We start from the raw sequence: 24,478 nt of genomic DNA on the forward strand, positions 1-24,478 counted from the left end.
GTAATAATTTTTAATTTAGGAAGGAAATACCTAATTCGTTCTGAGGTTATGGGAAAGAGCATGCTACTTAGGATTACTTTGATTACGAAATGCAGGAAGACGGTGGAAGCGCCTCGCCGCCTGTGGATTCCTGCCTGTTTCAGGCGCGGCGTCACCTGGTGGCGTCACTCCGTGGCCTGTGCTCCGCAAGCTCACCTTAGAGCTGGCTGTCTTCTTGGCTTCAGGAAGCTCCGTGCAGATCCTGGGACGACACGTTACTTACTTACGCCTGTATTAAAGAGCAGCGTCATTGTCCCTGAATTCCCAGGAAAAAAAAGTCAAGGTTTCGCTATGATCCTCCCAGCGAGGGGCTCCTGCCAGGCTTTGAACTGCGTTCAGGGGAATGGAACCTACTGGCCTGGCTGACCTGGACCACGTCACCTACCCACAGTCCAGGTCAGCACGGGAGAGAAGAGTCAGCCTCCCGAGCACACGGGACAGCGACGGCCGGGTCACGGGGGGCGGAGGGCCGTCTGCCCCCGCAGTCACCGGGGGGGCGGGGGGGGGGGCGGGGGGCCGTCTGCCCCCGCAGGGCTCGGGGGTGCGGACGATGGGGCGAGCTAGCCGGTGGGCTGTGAGCGGAAGCGACGTGTGTGCTCAGGGCCCGAGCGCTGTCCCCCAGCTCTCCCTCCCGCTCACCCGCACTCACCTGGGTGGGTAGGGGCCACCCTGAGGGAAAACGTCCTTCTCTGTGCCCCGCCACGGAGGTTTGGGGGTCAATCTGTGCCGCGACGAATTTGCCCTCTGCTGGCCAATTTGGATTCCCGAATGAGAATTCATAGCTGTTGAGAGAAATTGAATCCGAAACCCTGAAACATCCATTTTCTGAGGAGCCTTCAGCGGCTGACGCCGAGGACCCCCCTTCTCCGTCCCCGGGGAGAGCTGGCGAGCCGCGGGAAAGGGCAGGCCGGCCCCGGCCACTGGCGCAGGTCAGTCCATCCCCTGGCGTTCCCAGGCACTGCATAGAGCGGTCGTGATCCTCCGGTGAGGTCATGGAGCAGCGCCTAGGTCAGGTGACTGACACGCGGCTCTCAGGAAGTGACACGTGCCAGTCTGGGTGCGAGCGGTGAGCGGGCGGGGCTGCGAAAGGCAGCTCAGCGGCCAGCGGTGCGGGCCGCTCCCCCGCCCCCCCACCCAGCGCCCTCACTCCCTGTGTCCAGCACCTTCCCGCCCTGCATTCCCGCAACGAAAGCCCCACTCTGACAGCCGGTGTCACTCTGCGTGAGGGCAGGCGGTCGCCGTCGGGGGCAGAGGAGAGGCGTCGCAGAGGCGTCTGAGGAGGGGACGGAAGTCCCGTCTGCGTAGGGCCAACGAGTCGCAGCGATCGGAGACAGAAATGACGGGAAGGGAGAGGACAGCTGTTCCGGCCAAAAAGGTGTAATCGAGTCAAAGGGAGAAGGAGCTGAAAATCGCCCCGTCGCATTTTCAGACAGAATTCAGCTCCTGCTGGCTGGCCCCGTGCTAGTCTCGAGGACACAGACGACCCCTACGACTCCTGCAGGGCAGCCCGATGGCTCAGAGCAGGGTTTCGGAAGCCAGACCACCCGGTCAGCGCCGCAGCTCGCCGCACGGCCGCGTCAGACGAGTCGCCAGCTGCGTCGCGACGCCTGTCCCTGAAGCCCGGCCCACTCCAGCTCAGGCCCCAGCCCCGTCGAGCCGGGTCGCGCAGAGCCCGCGTCCGTGCAGCTCCGCACACTCCTGCCTGCACCCCGCGTCCGGCCCCGGCGCGGCGGGTCGCTGGGAGGAGTGGGCCGCGACCGCCCCGCACACAGGCCTCGGGCTCCTGCGGACCAGATGCCGCGGCCGCACACCAGCCGCGTCCTTCCGGCCACCCGTTCCTCCCTGCCCCTCGCGGGGCCGACACGGACTGCCCCACGTGATGGAAGGCTGGGCGGGTCACGCGGGCGGAGCGTGGGGCCCGGCGCCAGGGCAGGCGGCGAGGGCAGCACGTGCTCCTGCCCCTTTGGTGCGCCTTCATGGTCACGTGTCTGCAGGCGTCCCAACTTCGGGCCACCCGAAACCTGAGATTCCTGTCCTTTAACTTCCATCCAAGTTAAGAGAAGAGCATTAGCTGGAGAGCGGCCCGGGCCCAGTGTCGAGCTCTCCGGTGTGAGGCAGTGCGGGCTGACGCCAGGCCATTGGTGCCTGTTACTTGCATTCAGGCGTTCGCACACTTCAGAAGAGGCCACGCCTCCCCGTTTCTGCACCTCGCCTGCGGGGAGGTCTCGCCGGGTGCCTGGACGGCGGCGTCTGTTGGTCACCCCCTTCCCGAGTCACCTTAGGAGAGTCCGTGAGGTCGGCGTGGCCTGGCCCGGTCCAGGGGGCCCCCGGTGGCCCCAGCCAAGCACTCCTGTTTTCCTGGGAGCGCCCACTTTGCTGGCTTCGTCAGCCCCAGCGCGGAGCCAGGTCTTGCCGTCAAGCTTGGTAGGGTGTAGCACTTTAGACGCGTTCCTTGGGGAGGAAGAGCCCCTTCTTCTTGGATACCGACACGTTTACTCACTGTTGTTCTGTAGCCCGGCTCTCAGCTTCCCTGTTTTGTGAAAAAAAAAAAAAAAAAAAAGCCTGTGCGTGCGACACCTTCATGCTGTGACTCTTCTGCTGCCTCGAAGCTGTGGCAGATGTAGACACACCTTTCTCAGCCGAGGAAGGAGCAGAGCTGTAACTCGGTGGCAACGCCGTGAGCATGGCGCCGGGGCTGTCACCTGCCCCCTCGAGCCGAACCGAGCCCGCGGTCCCGGGACAGGGGGCCGAAAAGCTGTGTGTCCGCTCGGCCGCTCTTCAGGTTCCTCTGTGTCTAGGATGTTGCAAGTTCTGATCAGGCGATGCTGTGGTCTGTGTCGCGGGGACTGTTTTGGAAAGTGAGTACTGCCATCCTTAAGATTACGGACCAGACGGTAGGCAGACCAAACGCTTCCGCCCAATGCCAGATCGTGTTCTGTGGTCCTAAGGCCAGAATATATTCTTGTGAATGAAAAAAAGTGAAAAAGTTAACCACTCGTAATGTCAAAGCTTTGATGGAAAATCTGAATTTTGCATAAAGATAGCTCCTTTCTGTATGGTATGAGAGAAAAAAAAAATGATGCTTTTTCAATACAACACTTACTGGAAAACATGAATTAAAGAAAACATCGTAATGCTTATTATAGGCTTATCCATGTCTATAATAGCTGAGCTAACTCTATGACACTTTAATTGCCCAAAGTGTGAGAATTTGGGCAATGTTTTATCTATTTGTATAGCACTTGAGTTCTGTTTTGGAAGAAGAATTCCAAAATTTTGAAGCCTGAATTTGGTTTTAAGTTATAGTTTGGTTTATGCTATCCTATAATTTAATAAATTGTATGGTTAGTGCCTCTGAACTAACAAAATGTATGTCTATTTTAATCTAATTCAACTAACATAATATTGGGCACACAATCTCAAATATTATTTTAGTATATAAAAAAAACACACTTAAAATACTTTAAGACATCTGTAATAGGCAAATTCCTAGCGAGAGACAGTAAATTAAAGGTGCCTAGGGGCGGAGAGGAGGGAGACGGGAGGGAGACGGGAGGGAGACGGGAGGGAGACGGGAGGTTTTGCTTAATGGGTGTGGAATTTCTGCCTGAGGTGATGAAAAGGTTTTGGGAAAACTTAGTGGTGATAATTGTACAACACCATGAATGTAATTAATGTACTTAATTGTCCACCTAAAATGGTTCAATGACAGTTTCATTATGTATTTTACACACTAAAATAAAAATAAATTATTTCAGATACAAAATAAATAGGAATGATTTAAAAACTAGAATGCCTACTCTAAGCATTATAGCACTATATTTTCTTTTAGAAATTTTGGCCTTTGTCATATGACCAAAAATAAATATTAGAAAACAAAGATCAATTTAGTAATGTTTTTAATATTACTTATAAAACACAACTGAATTTGCTCAGAAACATAAATTACAACCAGTAAGGAAATTAATTTAACAGTTATAAATAAATATATGAAATTCATATGCTTTTCCGTATTATCAATTATTTTTAGAAAGCATATTAGGATAAAATGATCTTACATAAATACTAAAAAAAATGAAATTCCTTTGAATGAACCCCATAAAATTATACAAAATCTACATGAATACTATAAAGCTTTTCTAAGGAATTTAATTAAAAACAAGAAAAATTGAAGAGATATATGTTTATAATGGAAGGATTCTGTAGTAAAGATGATAATTTTCCCCAAATTATTCTCCAAATATATTGAAATTTATATCAAACTGCCAGGCATGTTTTTTAACCTGATGAAGTTGTTTTAAAGTTTGTCTGAAAATATTTATGGTTAAGAATAATCAAGAAAATATTGAGAAAGAATGAGGAGACCTTCATGCATTTTGCTATATTAAAGCATTCTTATAATCATGAAGAATAACATTTTTAGGGAAACATGCAAAGTGTATTTATAATTTTTTAAGAGCAGTGTAAAAAATATGTTTGGTTTATTTTTAGTAGAATAAAATCCTATGTTTACATATGCCTATGGAAAAGGTAGTATCTACTGTTAGCATGTGAATATCAGTATTTTTTCTGTTTACATTTTATTCTATAAAATAAGATTATAGTGGAAATAGTCTTTATAACCTACTTCTTTACTCACCTCTATCTTATAAACACTTTATTATTAAAATATTTTTATTCGATGACTTTAATAACTTCATAATTTTCTGTCGTATGGATATACTAGACTTTACTTAAATAAGCTGTTGATTTTGAAACACTTACATTGTTTCTAATTACACATAGAGATACTTGTATCATGCTTTCCTATGGCTCTTTCCCCACCGCTGTACAGTTCCTAAGACTAAAAGCCCCAAAGTAAACTTATTGGTTCAAGTGTTTTTTGCTCATCACTGTAGAAAGATTGTGATGGTTTATAACATGGAATCTTTGAGGGTGCCTCTTTTCCCAACCCTTTTTCCACATTGAGTATTAAATTTTTTTAAATTTTTTGTTAAGACGATATTTAAAACTACAAAGTAGTGCTGTATTTCATTTAATTATCAGTGAAGTCGAAGATTCTAGAATAGTAACTGTTCATTTGTATTTAATAATTCGTGTATTATCTGGTCATATTCTTTGCCCTTCTTTTAATTAGAAGATTCACTCTTCTTCTTTTTTTTTTTTTTTAAGGCAAGGCAACCCTTGGTTGACTTCACAGATTGCAAGGACCTTGTCATCATCTTACAATCTCTTATTTTTTTATTTTTTTACACCTACAACACTTGGTCTTCCTAGTAGAATAGAAGATTCAATCTTTTATTGGTTTGTGATAGCTATTTGTGTATCGAAGATATTAACATGTGTAACATATGTGAAAAATATCTTTTGAAATTTATTGTTTGCTTTTGCATTGTGTTTGGTGTTTCTAGTTTTAAAAGAAGTAGAAATATTTCCATTTTTCCTGATTCCACAGTAGCGAATCATATCTAATAGTAGAAAATGTTCTCACTTTGCAAAAATTATAGCAAGAATAGATTTTATGCTTGAGAAAATCATACATCTACTTATAACAATCTAAGATGAATAAGTTTTACCATTTTTGATTTTAAATTTCCCTTATTCTGCAACAATTTCTATATATCTGGAAACTCTGTCTTGTTGATTATACTTGAAGGCAGTAAGCGGTACAATAGAAATCCAATTTTCCGAATAGAAAATTTCCACTAGTTGATCTATAACGTCAATAGATTTCTCATGTAAGACCTTTTTTGAAACCTTAAATCTTGAGTTCAAAGTCCTCACTTGATATCTTGACAATAGCTTTCAGGGCCATCAACACGAGAATAAACACATTTCTTCTCTTTCAAGCTGCAGAATCATATTCTCTTTATATCTGTTAACATACTTTTTCAAAAGAAAATAACTTTGTTTCTCTTTAAAAAGAAAACTTCCGTATTTAATTCTACTGGGACATGAGAACAAAAGACTTTCAACTTAATGTCATATCTTAATTCTGTGAGAATGAGGGAGAAAACTAGAGAAACTGAAGTGAAAACGGGCAGCGTAGAGAATCCGCTTGGGTGACGTGGAGCGGCCTTTGTCGTGCGCACCCCGGCCTGGCCGCAGAGGGCTGCGCAGGTGTCGGAGCCTTCCCCTCGCCATTGAGGGGGACTCGGGGTTCCATTTTAGATGCCATTAAGAGGAACAGTTTTCATGTTTCACTTCTCAGTTAATGGCAATCCAATAACATCACAGCCATGTTAATTCAACGGGGGTTGCGGTGAAAAAAAAAAAAAATTTATTTCCTAATAGCTGTTACTACTGCCCATGGTGAGAGAGCTAATTAATTTATCCCCAATTGATCAATCGACTGTACGTATATGCATAAACTCAATCAAAGTTTGATATTATTAATCGTATCTATGAAAAATTTACTACTTAATATATTCTATACTGCAAAAATTCTAACATTCATAGTAGATGAGCACACTCTGGCCTGCGTTATTTCAAGCTTCGGCGCGCACACCCTGAAAGAACACTGTGGTAAGCCAGCGGTCAGTAGCCACCATGACACCCAAACCTCCACAGTCACCAGAGGGACCCCCCCTCCCATGCCGAGATCCCTGTCTCTTCTAATACCTCCAATAGTTCTTCTCTTTGTGATTTTACAGTGTCAGCAGAAAAAACAAACTCACAAAATGTGATGAGAAGTATATATACTCAGTTATACACTTATTGGAATATATTAAAAGAATAGAAATAACACTCGTGTAGTTGAGTTTCGGTGTCTAATCCTATGCAGATTATGCAGTTTGCAAAACATGTAGCTGGATGTAGCTAGAAGTCCTTCTCGGCATGAAGAGAGAGAAAAGGCGAACCCCAGAGACTTAAACAGCCGATTCTGTTTGGCCGATGAGGAAAAACTTGACCTAGGGACCTTTTAGCTCAGGGGGGAAAAAGTACTACAGCCTCGTCCTCCTTTTATACACCTGCATCTTTCTGCGTACTTCTTCCCACCACTTCTAAATGATCTCAAGAAAAATATAAACACAATGATAAAGCCACTCAGGAGACTATTCGTGTCCTACATGGGGCTTTGGTTACACATCACTAGGCGGAACTTTATCCGTATGAGCTGGAGCAGAGCTCGTGGTGAGAGGAGGGCTCCTTTATCCGAGAGGGGCAGTCTCCAGCATGCCGTTCCCACTCCTGGAACACTCTTTGCCAATGTAGCATCTGCTCATCTCCTGGGTCTGTCCCTGTGTCTGGGAGCCTTCCCTACTGTCAAGACTGGGCCGAATGCCCCTTTTCCTTTGCCGTTTGAATACCCTGTCCTTTATATGAATACTCATCAATCACACTTGTATTTGTTCAGTATCCTCATCCATCCTGTAAGTCCCAGGGGAGTGAGTGACATATTTATCTTATTCAATTCTGTATTTCCAAGTCCTAAAACAGTGACTGATACGTAATACCTTCCCAATAAGCATTTGCTGAGTGCGGATTAAGTAAAGTAGTAAACACGAAGTGCTCAGTTTAATTCCTGGCGTGTAGAGATGTTCGGTGCGTGCTAGCTGGTGGTGGATGAGCCATCACAGACCTGTGTGTTCCTGAAGTCTGAACACATGGAGCTTGCTCTGTAGCCTTTTTGAAAGAGTGTTCACTGCCCATAACCCTCAGAACAACCCTCTGCAGGCTCCCAGGTCTCTTCTGTTGAACCGACTTGGTCCCTAGGCGGGCTTTGATAACCTCCGGCTTCCAGAAAAGACAAAACAACTTTTAGATTGGATAAGACCGGAAGTAGAGCCCCCACTCCGGCCGTGAGATCCTCTACATGCCCTTCTGCCTCTCCACTCCCCGTGGCGCTCCGACAGTCCGCTGTGAAATCGCTCATTACTACAGCTTTTTAGCTAGATTATAGCACCCTATGTTTAGCTGTTTTTCAGAACGTACGGCGTGACCGACAATGCGTCGAAATGTCGTCCCAGCGAGCCATCATGCAGTCAGATGCCCCAGGGACATTAGGTCGGTTCCCTGAGTTAAAGCCGAGCCATCTCTATTCATCATGTTTGTGTTTGCCTTTAAGCCAAACGAGAGCGTAGACCGAACTGCACGAGATGTCGTGGGGCTTCCTGAGGTGCTGCCGTACCCTGAACCCCGACCCCCACCCCCCCATTTTGTTGCTAGAGGGAATGAAAAGGACCACATGGTAGTTTTTTTTTTAAACTTGTTGGTGATTCCAGAGGAAATAGTTGCAAAACCACTAAATGATACCTCATAGTCCGGGATTCGTAATGGAGAATTACAGTTTGGTTCAAATTTATCCTAAGGGTCACCCTTGCGACTGGCTCGTGTGTACTTTATTGTGTTGAAAATGAAGTCAGGGCCACTCTGAACTTCTTGAGCAGGCGGCGAGGTCGTCAGATGTGCTCTGGGAAGGTCGACCCAGCAGCAGCGTGAGAAGACGGGCTGCGGCCAGGTGGAAAGGGGGCGGGGGGTCCACTCGGAGGACGCGACAGGCCCAGGGAAGGGTTCCGAGGGCCAGAACCGGAGGGGTGATGAGAATAGAGGTCCACGACCGGAAGAGTGAGGGCGAGGCCGGAGGCCCGGTACGAAGGGGCAGAGGTGACAACGTGGAGCCCAGGGGCGTGGGGGTGGGGACGGGGAGGCAGACAGAAAGCTAATGATACTAGGACGACAGAGCAAAACGGCCTTGCAACCCGAGGAACGTGAGGGCTGAGAGACACATCTTGACCCGGGGCGGCTGGGAGCCTGGTTGTGTCATCACTAAATATGAGGGACGTGGGGCAAAGAGAAAGTTTGTGAGGGAAGCTTATTCTGGGAACAAACTGAACTTAACGTGCTGGCAAGATCCAGGCTGTTGGAGATGCGACTGGATTTCAGGAGCGATGCCGGCCGGGCCTGCCTCGCAGACACATTGATGTGGCTCATTTGACAGACTGGTTCCTTTGCCCCTCCGTAGATGAAACGCACTTTAAGGTCAGAGTTAGTCTGTCTTTTTAGAAGGTAGACCGTCTCACAAAGCAGAACCTTTGGCTCTGTCATGGCATAGTCTGAGGCCTCACCGTCATCCATCACCACCTTTGGGCATCTTCTGTAACGGATGCTTTATGTAGCTCTTCTGTTTAAGTCTTGGCACTTTTGGTCATCTCGGAAGGGAAATAATGGGATCCCGTGATTGAGGAAACTGGGGCCAAGAAAGTGTGGGGGGGGGCCACGTTCATACAGCCAGTTCTCGTTGTGCTGGTTTCTGTCCCTCTGAATTCTCCGCGCCGGAAGGTGCAGGCGGGGGACGCACCAGGTACCGCACCGGCTCCTGTCTCCTGCACCGCTTGCCGTTGACCCCCAGAAGTGTTCCTTAAAACCATTTGGACTTCTTCACACTCTTGTAGTTACTGACTGTCGATACCTTTCACAGTTCCAAGTGTTTAAAATTTTGCTTTTCGTCTCTACGTTCTTGAGCGTCGAAGCACAGTCAGTTTATGTTCACTTCTTCCGAGAACCGTCGTGGTGGCCGCAGCCGGCCTGTGGTTTCTACTCACCACACCACTCCCAGGCCCCCTTTTCCAAATAAAGGTTTGTTTCCGGTCATGGTTTTAAGAATAGCGTGGATTGTCGACGGTAAGGGACTGTTGGATGAACGTTTATCTGTTGTCAGCCTTCGCGGGATCCTTTGACTCGAGGGACACTAGCTTACACCGCCCCTTCGGTAAGGCACAGCATGCTGCTCTCTCCGGGTTGGTGAGGAATCAGCCCCGGTTGAGAGATCAGCTGATCCCCCAGCGAGGCCTCGTTTGTGGCAGTGAGGGACACAACGCACCATTCAGAGCTGTCAGAACAAAGGCTCATCCATCAGGGAGCCCCAACAGGCTCCGGTTTAATTAGATGGTCCACGTGTTGATGCGCCTTGTAATCGCAGGAACTAACGCTTCTGACTTTGGCTGTTCCTTTTCCTGCTGTGTAGATGCTTTGAACCTCCGCAACCGACAGGTCATCTGCGTCACCCTCAAAGTTCTCCAGCATCTGGTCGTGTCAGCCGACATGGTGGGCGAGGCTTTGGTGCCCTACTACCGGCAAATCCTCCCCATCCTGAACATCTTTAAGAATATGAACGGTGAGTCATCCCCGGGGTCAGAATGTCTTCTCAGCCCCGAAGAAGGGCAGCGGTCTGAAGCAGAGTTAATTAGCAGCACGTTTAGGGCTTATTACTGCCGATAAATCAGGATCCGTCTGGAGATCTAAATGGCGTAACTCCCACTCTTCCTCCTGCTCCCCCTGAGGGACACAGTAAAATGAACAGTCATTTGTTACTCCTCACACGCACAGCTTCCTGACTCGGTACAGAGGCGCCGGAGCAGTTCTGTAATCTTCCAATAATTAAATTGTAAAGTTTTTTAAATAGTGTTTTGAATACATTAGTAGATTTTGAGTTTTCCCTTTCTCTTGATAGTAATTCTGCCTTTAGATACTTCCTGTTAAAATTGCAGTTTTTACTGATTTAAGGTGAATTTTTAAAGCAATATTATTAGAATCGGGTACAGGTGGTTTGGAGAATTTTAATATATGTACTCACTTCTAAAAAAGAAGTAAAAATGGATAATTTGTAGCTACTTAGTTGATGATGAATACTGTTTAAAAATACATATATATGCTGATACATTTATTTTAAAATACATATATATATAATTTTGTAAGTTTTGGAAAGCACTGAGGAGCTCAGATGAATCCACTTTATGTTATCGAAGGTGTTAGCGAGCTGTGGTGGTCGCTCAGCGTGAGGGGATGTTCACCTGCTCGTGGAGAGTGAGCTGCTTTCCTTGCCTCTTGAAATGAAGTAAATCTGATTTCCTTTTATGTTGCCAACATGGAAGTTTCGTATTTCTCTTGAGCACGGTGTATGTCAACATTTGAAGTTAATTCCTGATAGTCGTATAAATAAGTTAGCAATAGTGGAAGACCATATGAAAATTTTGCAACATGATCTGCTCATTGTACATACAAAAATAAATAAAAAATAAAATCAAGAAACTGAGCGTAAGGCAGCTCCCACCACAAATAAGTCCTTTATTTGAAATTACTATTTTTTATATTGTTCCTAAATTTCTTTTAGGAGTCCACTTAATCAGGCAGACTACTCTGGGTATCATGGACTCCTCAGAAAGTCTTCACTGTCTTTCAGTAGTAGGAGCTGCTTATAGGAGCTACTTATCTGTTTAATATTAAACATAGCGAGTGGGACTTCAGCTGGGCTTATGAGAGCTCATAATGGAATGAGTTGCTATCCATTCTACAATATCCAAATAGCTATAGAGTTAATGTGGACATTTAGATGAGATGTTTACTCTTTCAGGAAATTAAAAATTGGGTATTGGTAATTAAGTATCTCATGATCTAAACTGAAAGGTTTAGTAACAGCATTTCTACTATATGGAAAATACTTGTTAAATATTCTTGATTTACAATCACATTTTTTCTACAGTAATATCAGATATCTGTGGGGTTACAGAATGACTCCATGTGTGCATATTGGTCAAGTATGATAAAAGAAACCCTACATTCACTCATTATGTTTAGGTTCTAATTAGCTTGAGAGAGAGAGAGGTAGAGATGATAGAGCTGGAGGGTATAAAGCCGAGGTTATTGAACACATGGAAGAATCAGCCAACAGCCATGCCAAAAAGTCTCAGTCAGAGCGAACATTTTGGAAGTATGTGATTTGCAACTGTCTTCTCAATAAACCTCACGGAAACCTGTGACATACGTACTATCACTGTTTCCACTTTTTCACTGTAAAAGTTGCCTGTCCATTACTTCCCTCCTACGTACACATTTCCATCAGCCCTTGGCTGGCCCGGAAGCCGGACGCTGATGCGCTTCCTGCCTCACCTGGGGAGGAGTAGCTCGAGGCCACGACACTGTTCGTGCTTCTGTCACCCCGCCGTAGGATCCAGAACGAAATGTAGGCACCCTTCTCTACCTTCTTGTCTAGACGAAGCAAAACAGTGACATTCAAAAGACACTTAGCATCTCCCTCATCCTCAGGGAAACCCGTGAAGAAGACCACAGTCACCCGCCCAGCAGACAGAAACAGCTGGTTTCTGCGTCTTCCTCGTTATACTTTTTATTTAAATCTTTAGCACACACATGTTCATATGCTTAACAAAAGAAGGCCGATTGGCTTTAGGAATATATCCCTACTTAGATTTTATCAAGTGGGGCATTTATAGTTTATATCATAGCCTTAATTGGTCCCAAACATGGCTAATTATTTTGGAACATTCTGGCTGCATGCACCAGGAATTCTACTATTTTCTGCTTAATATCTTTCTGACATTTGAAGGAAAAAAAAATACATTAGCTTCAGCTTCATTTTCTACTTATCTTAGAAACCTGTCAGTACAATGCCAGAATGTAGTTTGCTGTATTTCCAGAGGGTCAAATTATAAAATTGGAACATTCTAGCTATGACTTAAAACTATTCTTCAGAGTGGCTGTGTTACTGTAAATCAGCTCCAGCAGAAGCCTGTCATAGGATTTTCAATGACAGTGGTATTTTTACTATAAAAATAATCTAGCTTGAATAGTATTTTAATAAATCCTACTTTATGATTAAAGGATATCTTATTTTCATCTTCACAGAACTATGTACACTATTTAAGCAGATGTATGTAGTAACAGACACATTTATTTATAATTAAAATTATATTAGAAATTTATAGCATGTAGCATTAGAAAAAATTTCATCCTCAATTTCAGTGTATCTGAGGACAATGTTACACATTTCCATTTCTTTTTCCTTTACTCATCTTTTATGTAAATCAGTGTCGTGTCAAATTTAGATTCAAATATATTTCACGTCCCACTACAAAACCTTTTTGAGAATGAGACCAGGTATAAATGACAGACAGAAGGAAAAAGAGCAAAAGAGAGGGTATTCCTTCACGCGTGATGACCTGTCAGAGTTCCCTTGAAGCACAAGCTTTGCCTTAATTCTGTCTCCTGCTCCTTTTTGCAATTTATGTCCTGTTTCAATGTCAGCTGGACTTTCTCTGAGATGAGCAGTGGCCCCGAGTAGCTCGGGACTGCACACACGTTTACTCAGCGCCATGGCGAGGGGCCCCAGGCCCGGGGCTTCCCAGGGCACCCGTGGGAAGTAAGGACAGAGTGGAGCCCGTGACCCTGGTGGCAGCATTGTGCGCCCGGCTCCACTCCGATAGGTGTCAGAACTCAGATCAGCTGTGCTCCAGGAGAAGGAGTGTTTTGGAATTTCTATTTATGAAAAATATTTTTCCACAGGGTTTAATTAGGCTAGAGTTAAAAAAATAAATAAATCTAAGGTGTGACTTGTAACGTGGAATGAAGAGTAACATCTTGGAGCCAGAAGGGGTGTGAGCTTTGTCAGATCATATAACGTTCCGAACTTAAATTTCTCCATCTGTGCGAAAGCGTCGTAGCAGTGCCTTTTTTGGCGGGCTGGCGTGACACTTCGAGATAGCCCCGTCCTTAGAGCCTGGCCTTGTCTGGGCGTCAGAGGAGACAGTCGTCGTCATGCAATATTATAAACATGCACAGTGTTCTGTACTTCATATGTTGTACGTTACATGCAGATACAGAAATGACGTATACATTATTACATAGCACGTGAACAGGTAAGTGAACGTACCGTGTGCCCGGTTGGGTCGCTCGCCCCTTAGGGCCCTTCAGTGGGCCCCTGAGCGAGGCGTGGCCGCCTGGTTTTCCAGCTGTGACATGCCCTTGTTTCATAGGATTCCTCTTCCGGCTGGTTGCCAAATGCCAGGTAAGTGGCCAGATAAGTTAAGGGCTCTGGGATTCGTTCCAGGGTGACTGGTTTTCAAATCCCTCCCTTCTTGGCGTAATCTTTAAGCTCAAATACGTGACCGATGTTTTGGGGAATGTTATATGTGAAAAGAGAAGCCTGAGTGTGACAAACAGAAGACGTGTGGATTAGGTTCCTCGGAAGAGCCAAACGAGTATCTAAGCTTCGGGGCTCGTTTTCCTTAATTCTGAACGACCAGTGCTGGGTGTCTAGAACACGCTGTCTTTCCTGCGACTGCTTTGCGGTGAGACAGAAAGAGGCGTTTCTAGAACAGCAGTTTCTCCTTTCCCGTGTCCTTCCGCCAGTGTTATTAACGGTTACATGAAATTAAGACGATACGAACACTCAGTTTATAGCCTTCAGAGATGAAGCTGCAGAATTAATGATGCAGTGCATTGCATTTGAGAAGAAGGAGCCAATGAACGGCACCAAGACTTTCACAGCTCAGACACGGCGCTCCGCCGGCAGGCGAGGGCTGGCCGGGGACCCCACTTTCCCGAGGCCGTGCTGATTGCCGTCTCTTTGTTCCTAACTGCGCCCCGTAGTCCCGACTGCAGGCGTGAGAAACTCTCACAGCGCCATGAGGTTATGTCGTGAAATACGCAAAAGCAAAGTGTGATTTCAATGAAATAACGTGTTCCCATGTGCATTGAAATCAAATAATCACAGGATAGATCTCGACGTCAAGGCCGGATCTGAGACCTGTGCCACTGTAGAGTAATAAAAGTCCATAAAAAGGACGTTAAATTTTCAAATTTAAGTTCAGACACATTAGAACATATAGGTAATGAGAACGCAGCAAATTTACAAAATTTGGAATGTGCGTTCCAGGTCCTCAACCCTGAAATCGAAATAGGTTCTAAAAAACAAACTACTGTTTTATGCTGATCGTCTTATAAAAGAAGTTCTAATGAGAACCTAAGCATTCTTAGCCTGATTCCAAACCTCGTACCTGGGCTTGCGATTCTTTCCAACGTTGATGAACTTTGGGGAGCTGATTGTTGACCGAAAAAAATCGTTCGTTTTTCCGTCTTATAATTGACTGACTTGTATAAAGGTTCTGCCATAGAGCTTTAAATTTAATTGTGGAATTAAGGTTTATTCCCTATGGGATTCTATACAGTTTCGAGTCTGTGGATTTACAGTTTAGAAATTTACTTTGAAGTGCCTTTGAAATCATTGGGTTTATTAGATTTCGAAGCATTTGAGTGTTCATTCGAGGACCGCGTTTATCGAGGACGATGTTGGAACTGCACCAGGATTCCTGGGGGGTCGGCTGGAACGGCCACGTGCCTGTTTCATGTCTCCCGACTCCTTGTCCCCTCACCTTGGACCAGTCGGTCTGAGCAGAACCCCCGATCCCAGCCGAGCTGGGACGTACATGGGCAGCCTGCGTCCACGCCTCTCTTTGATGTCCTAAACTGCAGCCTGTCAGACCCACGAGGGCAGAATGTCCGTGTTGGGCTCTCTTTTTCCTGTGCAGAGTGTGGGCCACCTAGAACGAGGCACGGAAAACGTGCCCTTGTGGCTTTTGTCCCCTGGTCCCATCTGCGTGACCAGGGCAGATTTGTTCGGTCCCGTCCTGAGTAGCTTCGTTCCGTCGTCAGGGGCCCCGTTCTCCTGCCAAAGGCGCCGTCTGCCCGGAAGTGGCATCTACATCTGCAGCTCCACCTGGTTGTCTAACCCTCCTTATCAAATAGCACGGCCCCCCAGAACGTTACATAAGACTGGCCTTCCCCCTCTGTCTTCACTCCTCCAAGTTCAACATGCCTTCCTCTTCCAAACGCTCTTTATAAGCAAAGCTCCCCGAGCTTGAGAATGTCGGGGCTTGGGGCGGGAGGACCCGCGCATCTGAGGACCCTGATGGCTGGGCGGGGAGCTCAGGCAGCAGTCTGGGGACGGGCGGTCCTGGGGGAAAGCCAGGGCTTCTGTGCCGCCGCTGGACGCCCCTCACGCGCCGCCGGCCCGTGAGATGACCTCACTTTTAGGAAATGTACAAACGCATACGAACTGAACTTCCTCTCTACTCCGACTGCTTCGTTCAAGCTCGTTTTCGCCCTGACGTCCCTTGTAAGGCCGCGCTGGACGGAGGAACACATGGGCGTTGCTTGCGCCTGTTCTCGCTGTGGGCAGCTGCGGTCACATCAGCCCAGAGGGGAAGGTCCCTTCCGGAGCGGTCTGTCCAGACCTGGAAACACATGACCTGGTAGGGTGATGACCACGAGAATCAGGCTCCAGTTCCCAAGGCTGTGCCTTGGTGTCCTGAGGCTCCGATAACAAGTCACCCGGGACAGGGGCCTTACACGACAGAACTGTGTCCCTCCGCAGTCCTGAAGGCCAGAGTCCAAGATGGAGAGGCCGGCGGGAGCCTCTTCCCCGCCCCTCCCTGCCTTGGTGGCTCTCCTCGGCTCAGCTCGCGGCCGCACCCCTCCCTCTCCGCCCCCAGCTGCTCGCGGCCTTTCCCCTGTGTGTCTGTCACTGTGTCTGTCTCTTTTGAACGGCACCGGTGCCCACGGGGATTGGAGTAAGGGCCCTCCGCACCCCACTACGACCTCACCTTGTCCTTACTCATCACCCTAGTTCCGAATGTCGGCCACAGTGGGACGTTCTAGACAGGACGTGAATTTGGGGACACTGTCCAACCAAGGACAGGCCGTCTGACGCTCGCCTAAGGTGTGTGGCGATTGAACCTCGTGATGAACGAGGCGGGAGGTGCGGCGCACGGGCCGCTGGCCGTGGCCACTGGAAACGGTCTCGCTCCACGACCCTCGTGCCGCGCCGCTTCCAGCAGCAGGAGGCCCTGCCGCCTTTCCCTTCGGGAGGAGCCGGGGGAGTCGGGCACGTTTCCAGTGGAGGGGACGCAGGGAATTGGTATTCTCCCCTTCGGTAACGCCGTGTACTGGAGAGGCGAGCAGACGCCTTCACAGCTGCAGGTGCTGCCCCGGACGCCCTGCCGACGCCCCGCAGGCACCCAGCGGACACCCCAGATATCCGCAGACACCCCGCAGACACCCCTCAGAGACCCGCGGATGCCCTGTGGACACCCCACAGAGACCCGCAGACACCCCGCAGACACCCCTCAGAGACCCGCAGACACCCCACAGGTGACTCGCAGGCGCCCCGCGGACGCCGGGGGTGCTCCTGCCGCCAGCCTTCTGGAAGACCCTCGCGGGCCACTCAGGGCGATGGACTGTGTCGCCCGCTCCTGTCCCTGCCTGACCAGCTGGGCAAGAGGGTCAGGCCTCTTGGTGCCTGAATAAAGTTTAGACCAACGCGGAGTTCACCTGGTAGGAAGGACGGACGGAATGATAAGTGTAAAATCAAGAAACGAGACAGTGTTTGAGAGCAAAGGCTCAGGCGTCCGGGGTCCGGGTGCAGCTGTGTGACCAGCTGTGTGGCCTTTGATGGGTTTCGTAACTACCCTGTGCCTTTGTCTCCATAGTCTAGGTGGTGGGGGCTGGAGGGAGCCCGTCGGCCTGCAGGGAGCTGCATGGGTGGCAGTGGGTGACAGACCGTGAGCGAAATTGATTTGCGCAGTTGATTTGTGTCAGGTAAATGTTACAAAGTCCGTCATCTGCGTCCCGGGGTGGGGCGTGTGCATGCGGTTTTGTGCAGGCCTTCCGGGATAATCGAGTGACATCCGTGAGAATACACCTGGTAATTTACCAAGGCGATTCGATGCCACGTAAACCTCCAAGAGTCCGTCCCGTCTTCTCCGCCAGCAGCGTGATGCGCCAGGCAGGCTGTTCCCGCGCACCGTCCCGTCCGGCCCCTCCACCACCCCCCCGAGGGGCTCCCACTCTTCCCTTCGTTTCGGAAGAGAGTGGAGGTGCGGGTCTCATCGCGGGCCCGTTGAGAGCTTTGCCGGGAGTCGCGGCCGTGGCGGGTTCCTGACCCCTGGCCTCCTCCCCGGCCAGACGCCGCCTCCGGCTCTCGATGGCCTTTGTGTGACTCTTTCCCGGGCTTCGTGCCCAGGTTTCGTCCTGGGCATCCTGGGGCCGCGTGCGTCGGCCACGCCCCTCTGCTTTCGCCCTGTGCCGTGTGACCAGTCTCGGGACCCCCGCAGTGCAGGCAGGTGCCGGGCGCCCCTCGGCGTTCCCCGTCACGGCAGCTCCGGCGTGTCATGGGAAACCCTCACCTGTCACTTCTGCGCTGCAGAGAAAGGGGTGACTTGTGTGGACTCGAAGGCCCGAGGTGGGGCTGGAACCCGTCGCCTGCTCGTCGGGAGGGGCCCCGTGGCCTGCGCCCCGGATCTGGGCCTCGAGCGGCCGAACCAGCCGCAGCCCGGAGATCCTCACGGGGTAACGCCGATCTCTGTCTCCAGAAGTAAACGCGAAAGGCCGCGTGCTCTCGGGGCCCTCGGTGCATCCCGCCCCCACGAGCAGGACGCACCGCTGCCTCCTCTCGGCCTCCAGCGGCCCTCGTGCCGTGCGGCGATTCTGTTTCCTGAGTCCGTCTCCGCAACTGGCCCGGGAGAGGGTGGGGGCACCTGGCGATGGGTTGGCAAAGCGTTAGAAATGTGCACTTTGTCATCCTTCCCCCTCCCCCGCCCCGACCGGAAGCGTCCCCAGGGCTGCCTGGGCACGGCACGTGAGCCAGCGGGAGGTTCCCCGCAGCTCAGCCAGGGCCTGCCCCGCGCCTGGAGACCGGCAGCCCGCGCTGCGGCGTGTTTAAGGCTCGAGACGGCCCGGGTGAGCGCGCGAGCGGAGTTTCAGCCCAGAGAAAACCGCGTCCTGCTCCACGCATGCACCGGAAGGTTTTACGTAACCTGGGCAGGAAAGCAAATAGCGATTTCTCAAGTCTTCATTTACAGAGGCTCCTGCATTCGGTCAGATCATAATCTGTGTTTTTCAGTCACCTAAAATGTCATCGGTCTTGGACGGGCCTGTAACTAGTTCTGTTCTCATCTTCCTTTCTATGCAAATCTTTCGTGAAGGGCAACAAGGGACTTTCTAGAGGTCTCTACGTAGACATTGCAGAGAAAATGAGGAAGCCACCAGGTGTAACTGTTATGTCGAGTCATCACTATTCGTGACATAATTAGAAGGCACATTTAAAGGGGCCGGAGGCGGGTAGTGAGTTGTGTTTCAGGGGGACCCTTTCCTAACTGCTCAGCTCGCCCCAGCCACACACCCGATGCTGGCGCTTAGAATCGCTTCTTTACCCGACTGATCAAAGCTCCCCCTGCGATTTACGCTCAGGGACTCTGCCCCTCCCCCAGCTCAGGTCTGCCCCAGGCGGAAGCTGGCTCTGGGAGAAGGGGGTGCTGGGCTGCACCTCTATTTTCTCGGCCTCAGGTGTTATCACCGCACCCCCAACCTTGACCACCCCGCTCTGTCCCTCAGCGCCGTCAGGGTGGGGGAGGCGGGCGGCGGGGACAGGGCGTGTTCCCTGTCCTGGCGTTATCCTGAGCTGGCATTGCACTCCCTGGGCCTGGCCGGCTCCTCAGGCAGGTCAGCTGGCGCGGAGCGTGCTGAGGGCCCCCCAGTGACCCCCACCAGGACAGGGCTCTGCGTTCTGGATGTCTCGTGTTCAGGACCGCCCTTCCCTTCACCGTGGGGACACCTTCGGGGCTCTGCAGATGGTTCCCCATGCGGGTGGGCCTGGAGCCAGGCACAGGACAGCGGGCATCCTTGAGGAAGCCCCTGCTGTCCCTCAGCAGCCGTGGGGTCCCTCCTCCGTCCGGCTGTCGAGCTGGTCCTACGCAGCTCCCACAGGCACGCTGCCGATGACGCGCCGGCCCCACAGGCCGCGTCGGGCGGGGAGCCCGCTTGAACTCCCTGCCACACCGATTTTGGTGCGCTTGAGCCAGACACAAAACCGCGGGAAGAATGTTCTATTCAGTGTGAGATCAGCTTCCCCTTTCTATTTTCTTCCTCAAAAATCCTTTGCATTGACGGAATGGAATGGACGCATTTCAGCATAAGCTTAACCACCAATAAAAGAGGAACTGTACAACCCAGTGAACGGATTTCCTTAGAAAAACTACAAACATTGCTATTTCTGTGCTTGCCTGCTTTCTGTGTTATACTCTCGCGTGCATCTTGAATTAATGTTTCAAATAATAAAAAAAGAAGTAAAGGTGGCAACGTTATTATGACGAAATTCTGTTTGGCTCCTTCCAAAAGCAATTTACTTTTCCCCCCTTAACTACAGTACCTTGATATGAACTCATGAGCCTATTTATGTTCATTTTGAAGTGGCAAAGAACAAAAAAATGACTCTCCATTAAGTGACTTTTAGATGTCACCTGCCTTTCACAACTCCGCCTCTGCCTCCCCTCCCCGACCCCCCCCCCCAATGAACCTCATTTTATCTTGGAATTTATTTCTTGAGTCCTGAAGTTATCTTTATCACACTAAATAATGATACGATATTAACATTTAAAAAAACAGGAATGTGGTTGGGCAATAACAACAGGATTATTGCCCGTGATTCTCCTTCGTTTTTACCTTGAGACCAGGGGGATATTCCTTTATGCACGTCAGGGGTTTCGAGGAGTTTGTGGTCCCTCTGACAGAAGCCGCCGGATGTTATACGTGTCTGTGTCCGCGTGTTTCTGTGTCGTAACTATGTTAAGTAACCACCTCGCCGGGTGCCCGAGACGCGGTTCTGTCCGGGAGCAGTGGGATGTGTTGTCCTTTCGGTGTTTCTTACAACCCGTGACTACAGAGCGAGAACATCAGAAGAAAGCAGCGCGATGTGTGTGTTTGCGTGGCGACCAACACGCATTTCTAAAACTCCTTCTCTCAGGAGTTTAGGCGACGGTAGAACGAGGAGAAAGAATGCGATTCCAGGCCGGTCAGAACTTTCTCCCCCGCCCACCTTTCTTCAGAGGCTGCCCGTCCTGGGGCCCGAGGCCTCCCTGCTCTCATCTGAGGCTGGTCTCACGGCCTCCAGCAAGACAGAGGCTCCAGCTAACTCCAAAAGCCTCAGCAAGACGGTGGTCGCCTAGCCATGGGAGGGGTTCGCGGAGAGGACTGTACAGCACATCATTCACCGATTCACTGAAAAAAGATCTGCGTGCTCACGCCGGGTCCACCCAGCAAAGCCTCCGAAAATCCCTTAAAAGAGTGAGAGCGTGCTTCACGCAACCGCCTTCCCCTCGCCAAATGCCCGAAGGCTTCTCGCAGCCTTCACCACCTGCACACCTGAACCGTGAGCGCCTTGCGGGAGGCCTGAGCGGACAGGGAGGGTCCCACCGCCCTCAGGGGCAGAGCAAGCTTGGGCTCCTCCCGCCCCCACCTCTTTACACTCTCTTTAATGACGGGGCCCTGCGGTCAGCGCGCACAGTTGCAAGAGTGGAATCCAGATTTGGCGCTAGAGTTTTCGAGGCCGTTCAATGAGAAGATTAATATTGATGCTTCATGCATTTTCTCAGCGAATGAAATGGCGAAGAGACATAACAAAGTTTCAGATTGACCACCATAACCATTATCTTCTCGTAGAAAAATAGGAAAGCCAGCTTCCCTAGTCCTGCCTACACACTGGTCATTCCTGGGAGGATCTTGCAAAGAATCCTCCTGAGATCATGCTGATCAACAGGTTTCTTTTATTTAATGTCCCGAAGTGGATGAAAGCTCCATTGATCTACTGTAACTGTTATTATATGCTGTCAGATCAAAGCAGCTATTGGTTTCTTCTCCACAAATTCATATTCATTATGAAGCAAAAACGTTTCCATATCATCAGTTTCTACTGCGGAGTAGTGATCAATAATAGCTTGAGAAAAACTCTGAGCACAGAAAACCAGCAGCAAGTTCACGCGATTTAAAGCTTCAGACACAGTATAACTAAAGCTCTAATGGAGCTCCACCCTTTTTTGCCAGAAGACATTCTAATGTATATATACTTTTCGATCCAGCAGCATTTCTTTTCATAATTATTGAGAAAAACGACATATATAGTATGGTCATCTTGTGGACCAGGTCTTCCTAGAAGAAAGTTTTCTCTTAAAAACGTTTCAAAAAATTTGTTTCAAAGCTGCTTACTGTATTTTGTCAAATCTAAGATGTAATCAGGCATTAAAGTTACTTGATATCTTATGCAGCCCTGAGAAAGAAGAAATTATTCCCAACTCAACTATGACACATTGTCAGCATCCTTTTTAAGAAATGTGAAAAATGCAATGACGAGATGCACGGAGTCTCATTCGACTTGCCGAGCAGAGCATCAGCTGTCCCGCAAATGGAAAACGATCCTCGCGGGCGGAGCGAACACCACGCCCCATCCGCTCTGTCGCTGGGATTCGCATCCCCATAGCTGCCGTGTAGAGCGAGTGTTATGACCCGTGCGTGGACAAGAGATTCCACTCACGTTGTAATGCTTTGCCCCAGTCACTCAGGAGCAGTCAAGATTCAAATCTAAATGAGTTTGATTTAGAATGTAGTTGTTTTGTTTTCTAAAAGGGTTAGCTTCTCTCCTTTTCCTGCTTATGATTTCTTGGCCATTGTGTTACCCGTTTCTTGGAGATGGACCAAGGTGATCAAGGGAGACGAGGCCAGGCCAAAGACTATATTTCCGAATACTTGGTATGTTATCAAATTAACTTCCATCAAAAATTTATAGCTAAATTAGATAGCTAGGATCTTCATGACCATGGGTGTTCACACATATTTTAAAAAATAAAGAAATTATTTGGGATAACTCAGTGGATGCAAAAATAGATATGTCTCAATTTCTATACACTGTTCTCTGAAAAACACTACAAAACAGTGGTCAGTAAATGTACTCTGCGAAACCAGTCGTGGCTTCCCTCTTCACTAAATTATTGCTTGACCTCAAAAAGAGCTACTTTTTTTCAAAATAATGATTTGAAATTATAGCCATAAATAAATAGAACTTTAGTTCTTCTTTATGAAAGTAGAACAGAACAAAATAGCGGCACATTTTATATAAAATATGGAAAGTAAAATAAAATAGGTATTATGAGAATAGAGTAAAACAATTCAGTGACCCCCTGATGGATTAAATATAGTGTAGTAACCAAACTGTATTTGCAACTGATACCTAATGATTTTTTCATAATTTCTTGTTTGATGAATTTGGATTGTGTTTTATTGTGATGTTTGATGTTTATTTCAGAATTACTTAATGCAAAAGTTAAAATAATAGCTTCTGTGTGATTAATTGGGAAAAAATTTAATAAGATGGAGCAGGTTTAAACCTAACCTTTAGGTAACTTAATTTGTACCATGTTTTTGTTTTCAGACATAATTCTTTAAGAAAAGACCACTCATTTTAGGTGGAATAGTTCACAATCCTTTTATTCTAACTAATCACATAGTTCCCTCAGTAATTCTTCAAAAAAACAATAGGTATATAAATTAAAAATTGCGCTCGCCATTTTTTTTTCATTTACTTAGCTAAATCAATATTTTGAGTTAAGCACAGTTGTAGATTACACAGAGAACAATGTTGCCCTAATTTTAATAATAATGCAGATGTTCCTATACTGTCTATGAAGTGATCTAAAATGTGACATTTATCCACATTTATTAATGTATTATGGAGAAGCCCGTCTGTGAACCTATTTCTGAAAAACAGCCTGTTTTTTTCTTAGATGCCACCTACTTTTACTAAAAAATTTATTGCACTACTAAAGTTCTCTTAGTTTCCCATATCTTAAAACAGAAAGCATACACTATTTCAAATAAAAACTTTTCCAGGGTAATAATCATTTCACATATACATGAATTTAGTATTGACATAGCTAAATTTCTCTAAATAAATAATTACCATGTTCAACGCATAATATACCAAGCGTGCCTGTTAAATGAGAGTTTTGTTATGCAAGAATTCCATTATGAAAACCTGTGAACTACAGCCTAACACATTTGAAGAATTAACACCCTTAGATTGTAATTGGAAGATAAATTCTAATGACCGTTTAATTTCTTGGTTGAAAATCTTTGGCACAGATAATATGAAATTGACTCTGAAATTATTCAGTTAATATTATTAGCATTTAGATACTTTTTTGTAGCTACAGTGGTTTGATTTGTTTGGCTCAAAAAATATGCAACCAGAAAAAAAAAGTGCTTAAAGTTTGGAAAGTTTAAAATATGGCCATTAGTGTAGTTAGATATATAATTTTCTGTGTTTATGTGAACCAGTTCAATGTTGGCTCGCTGAAAGAATGGTATGTTCTATAGAAGTATGCTGTACCAAGTATTCTATGCCAGGAAGATAAACTTTTTTAGAATTCCGTTATCAAGGCCATGAATCAATATGCAATGTTGTAACACAATCCTATGATCTTTGTCAAATCAGTTATGGAAAGTTAGAAGTCTCTTCTCTTTAATAAGAGACTATTTTATGAATATAGATCTCAGGGAATTTTTCTGCCAATTATATTTCTAGGGTAGATATTCTTAACTATTTTTTAAATGGGATTATTTACTTACTAACTGGTCCCAAGTTGTTTCTATTATTTAACTGTCTTAATAATAGCTCACAGTTTTTAATGTTTTCTGCATACTAGAAACTGGGTTAAAAGCTTTTCGTGAATAATCTCATTTAATCCTCACCAAACCAGGAGGAAGAAAGTCTCCTTAATCTCATTTAACTGTTGAAATGAAAGCAGAGATTAAGTAGTTT

The 24,478-nt window shown here is 47.4% G+C and overlaps 1 protein-coding gene across 3 annotated transcripts in view; it reads left to right on the forward strand.

Moving 5' to 3' along the window:
* The window catches only part of PACRG (parkin coregulated), a 418,828-nt gene that overhangs the window by 218,423 nt on the left and 175,927 nt on the right, over positions 1 to 24,478 (forward strand). For 2 of the 3 annotated variants that reach the window (XR_001594835.2, XM_016128098.2), the window contains exon 4: positions 10,007 to 10,156. Coding sequence is in view for 2 of the 3 variants with exons in the window: in XM_016128098.2 (XP_015983584.1) it covers positions 10,007 to 10,156 (150 nt within the window). In the remaining variant the exon portion in view is untranslated. Of the gene's footprint in view, positions 1 to 10,006; positions 10,157 to 10,787; positions 18,374 to 24,478 lie in introns of those variants that run through there. The other variant, XM_016128099.2, reaches the window with a different exon arrangement.

This window comes from Rousettus aegyptiacus, unplaced genomic scaffold (assembly GCF_014176215.1).
Source record: "Rousettus aegyptiacus isolate mRouAeg1 unplaced genomic scaffold, mRouAeg1.p scaffold_m13_p_1, whole genome shotgun sequence".
Lineage (NCBI taxonomy): Eukaryota > Metazoa > Chordata > Mammalia > Chiroptera > Pteropodidae > Rousettus > Rousettus aegyptiacus.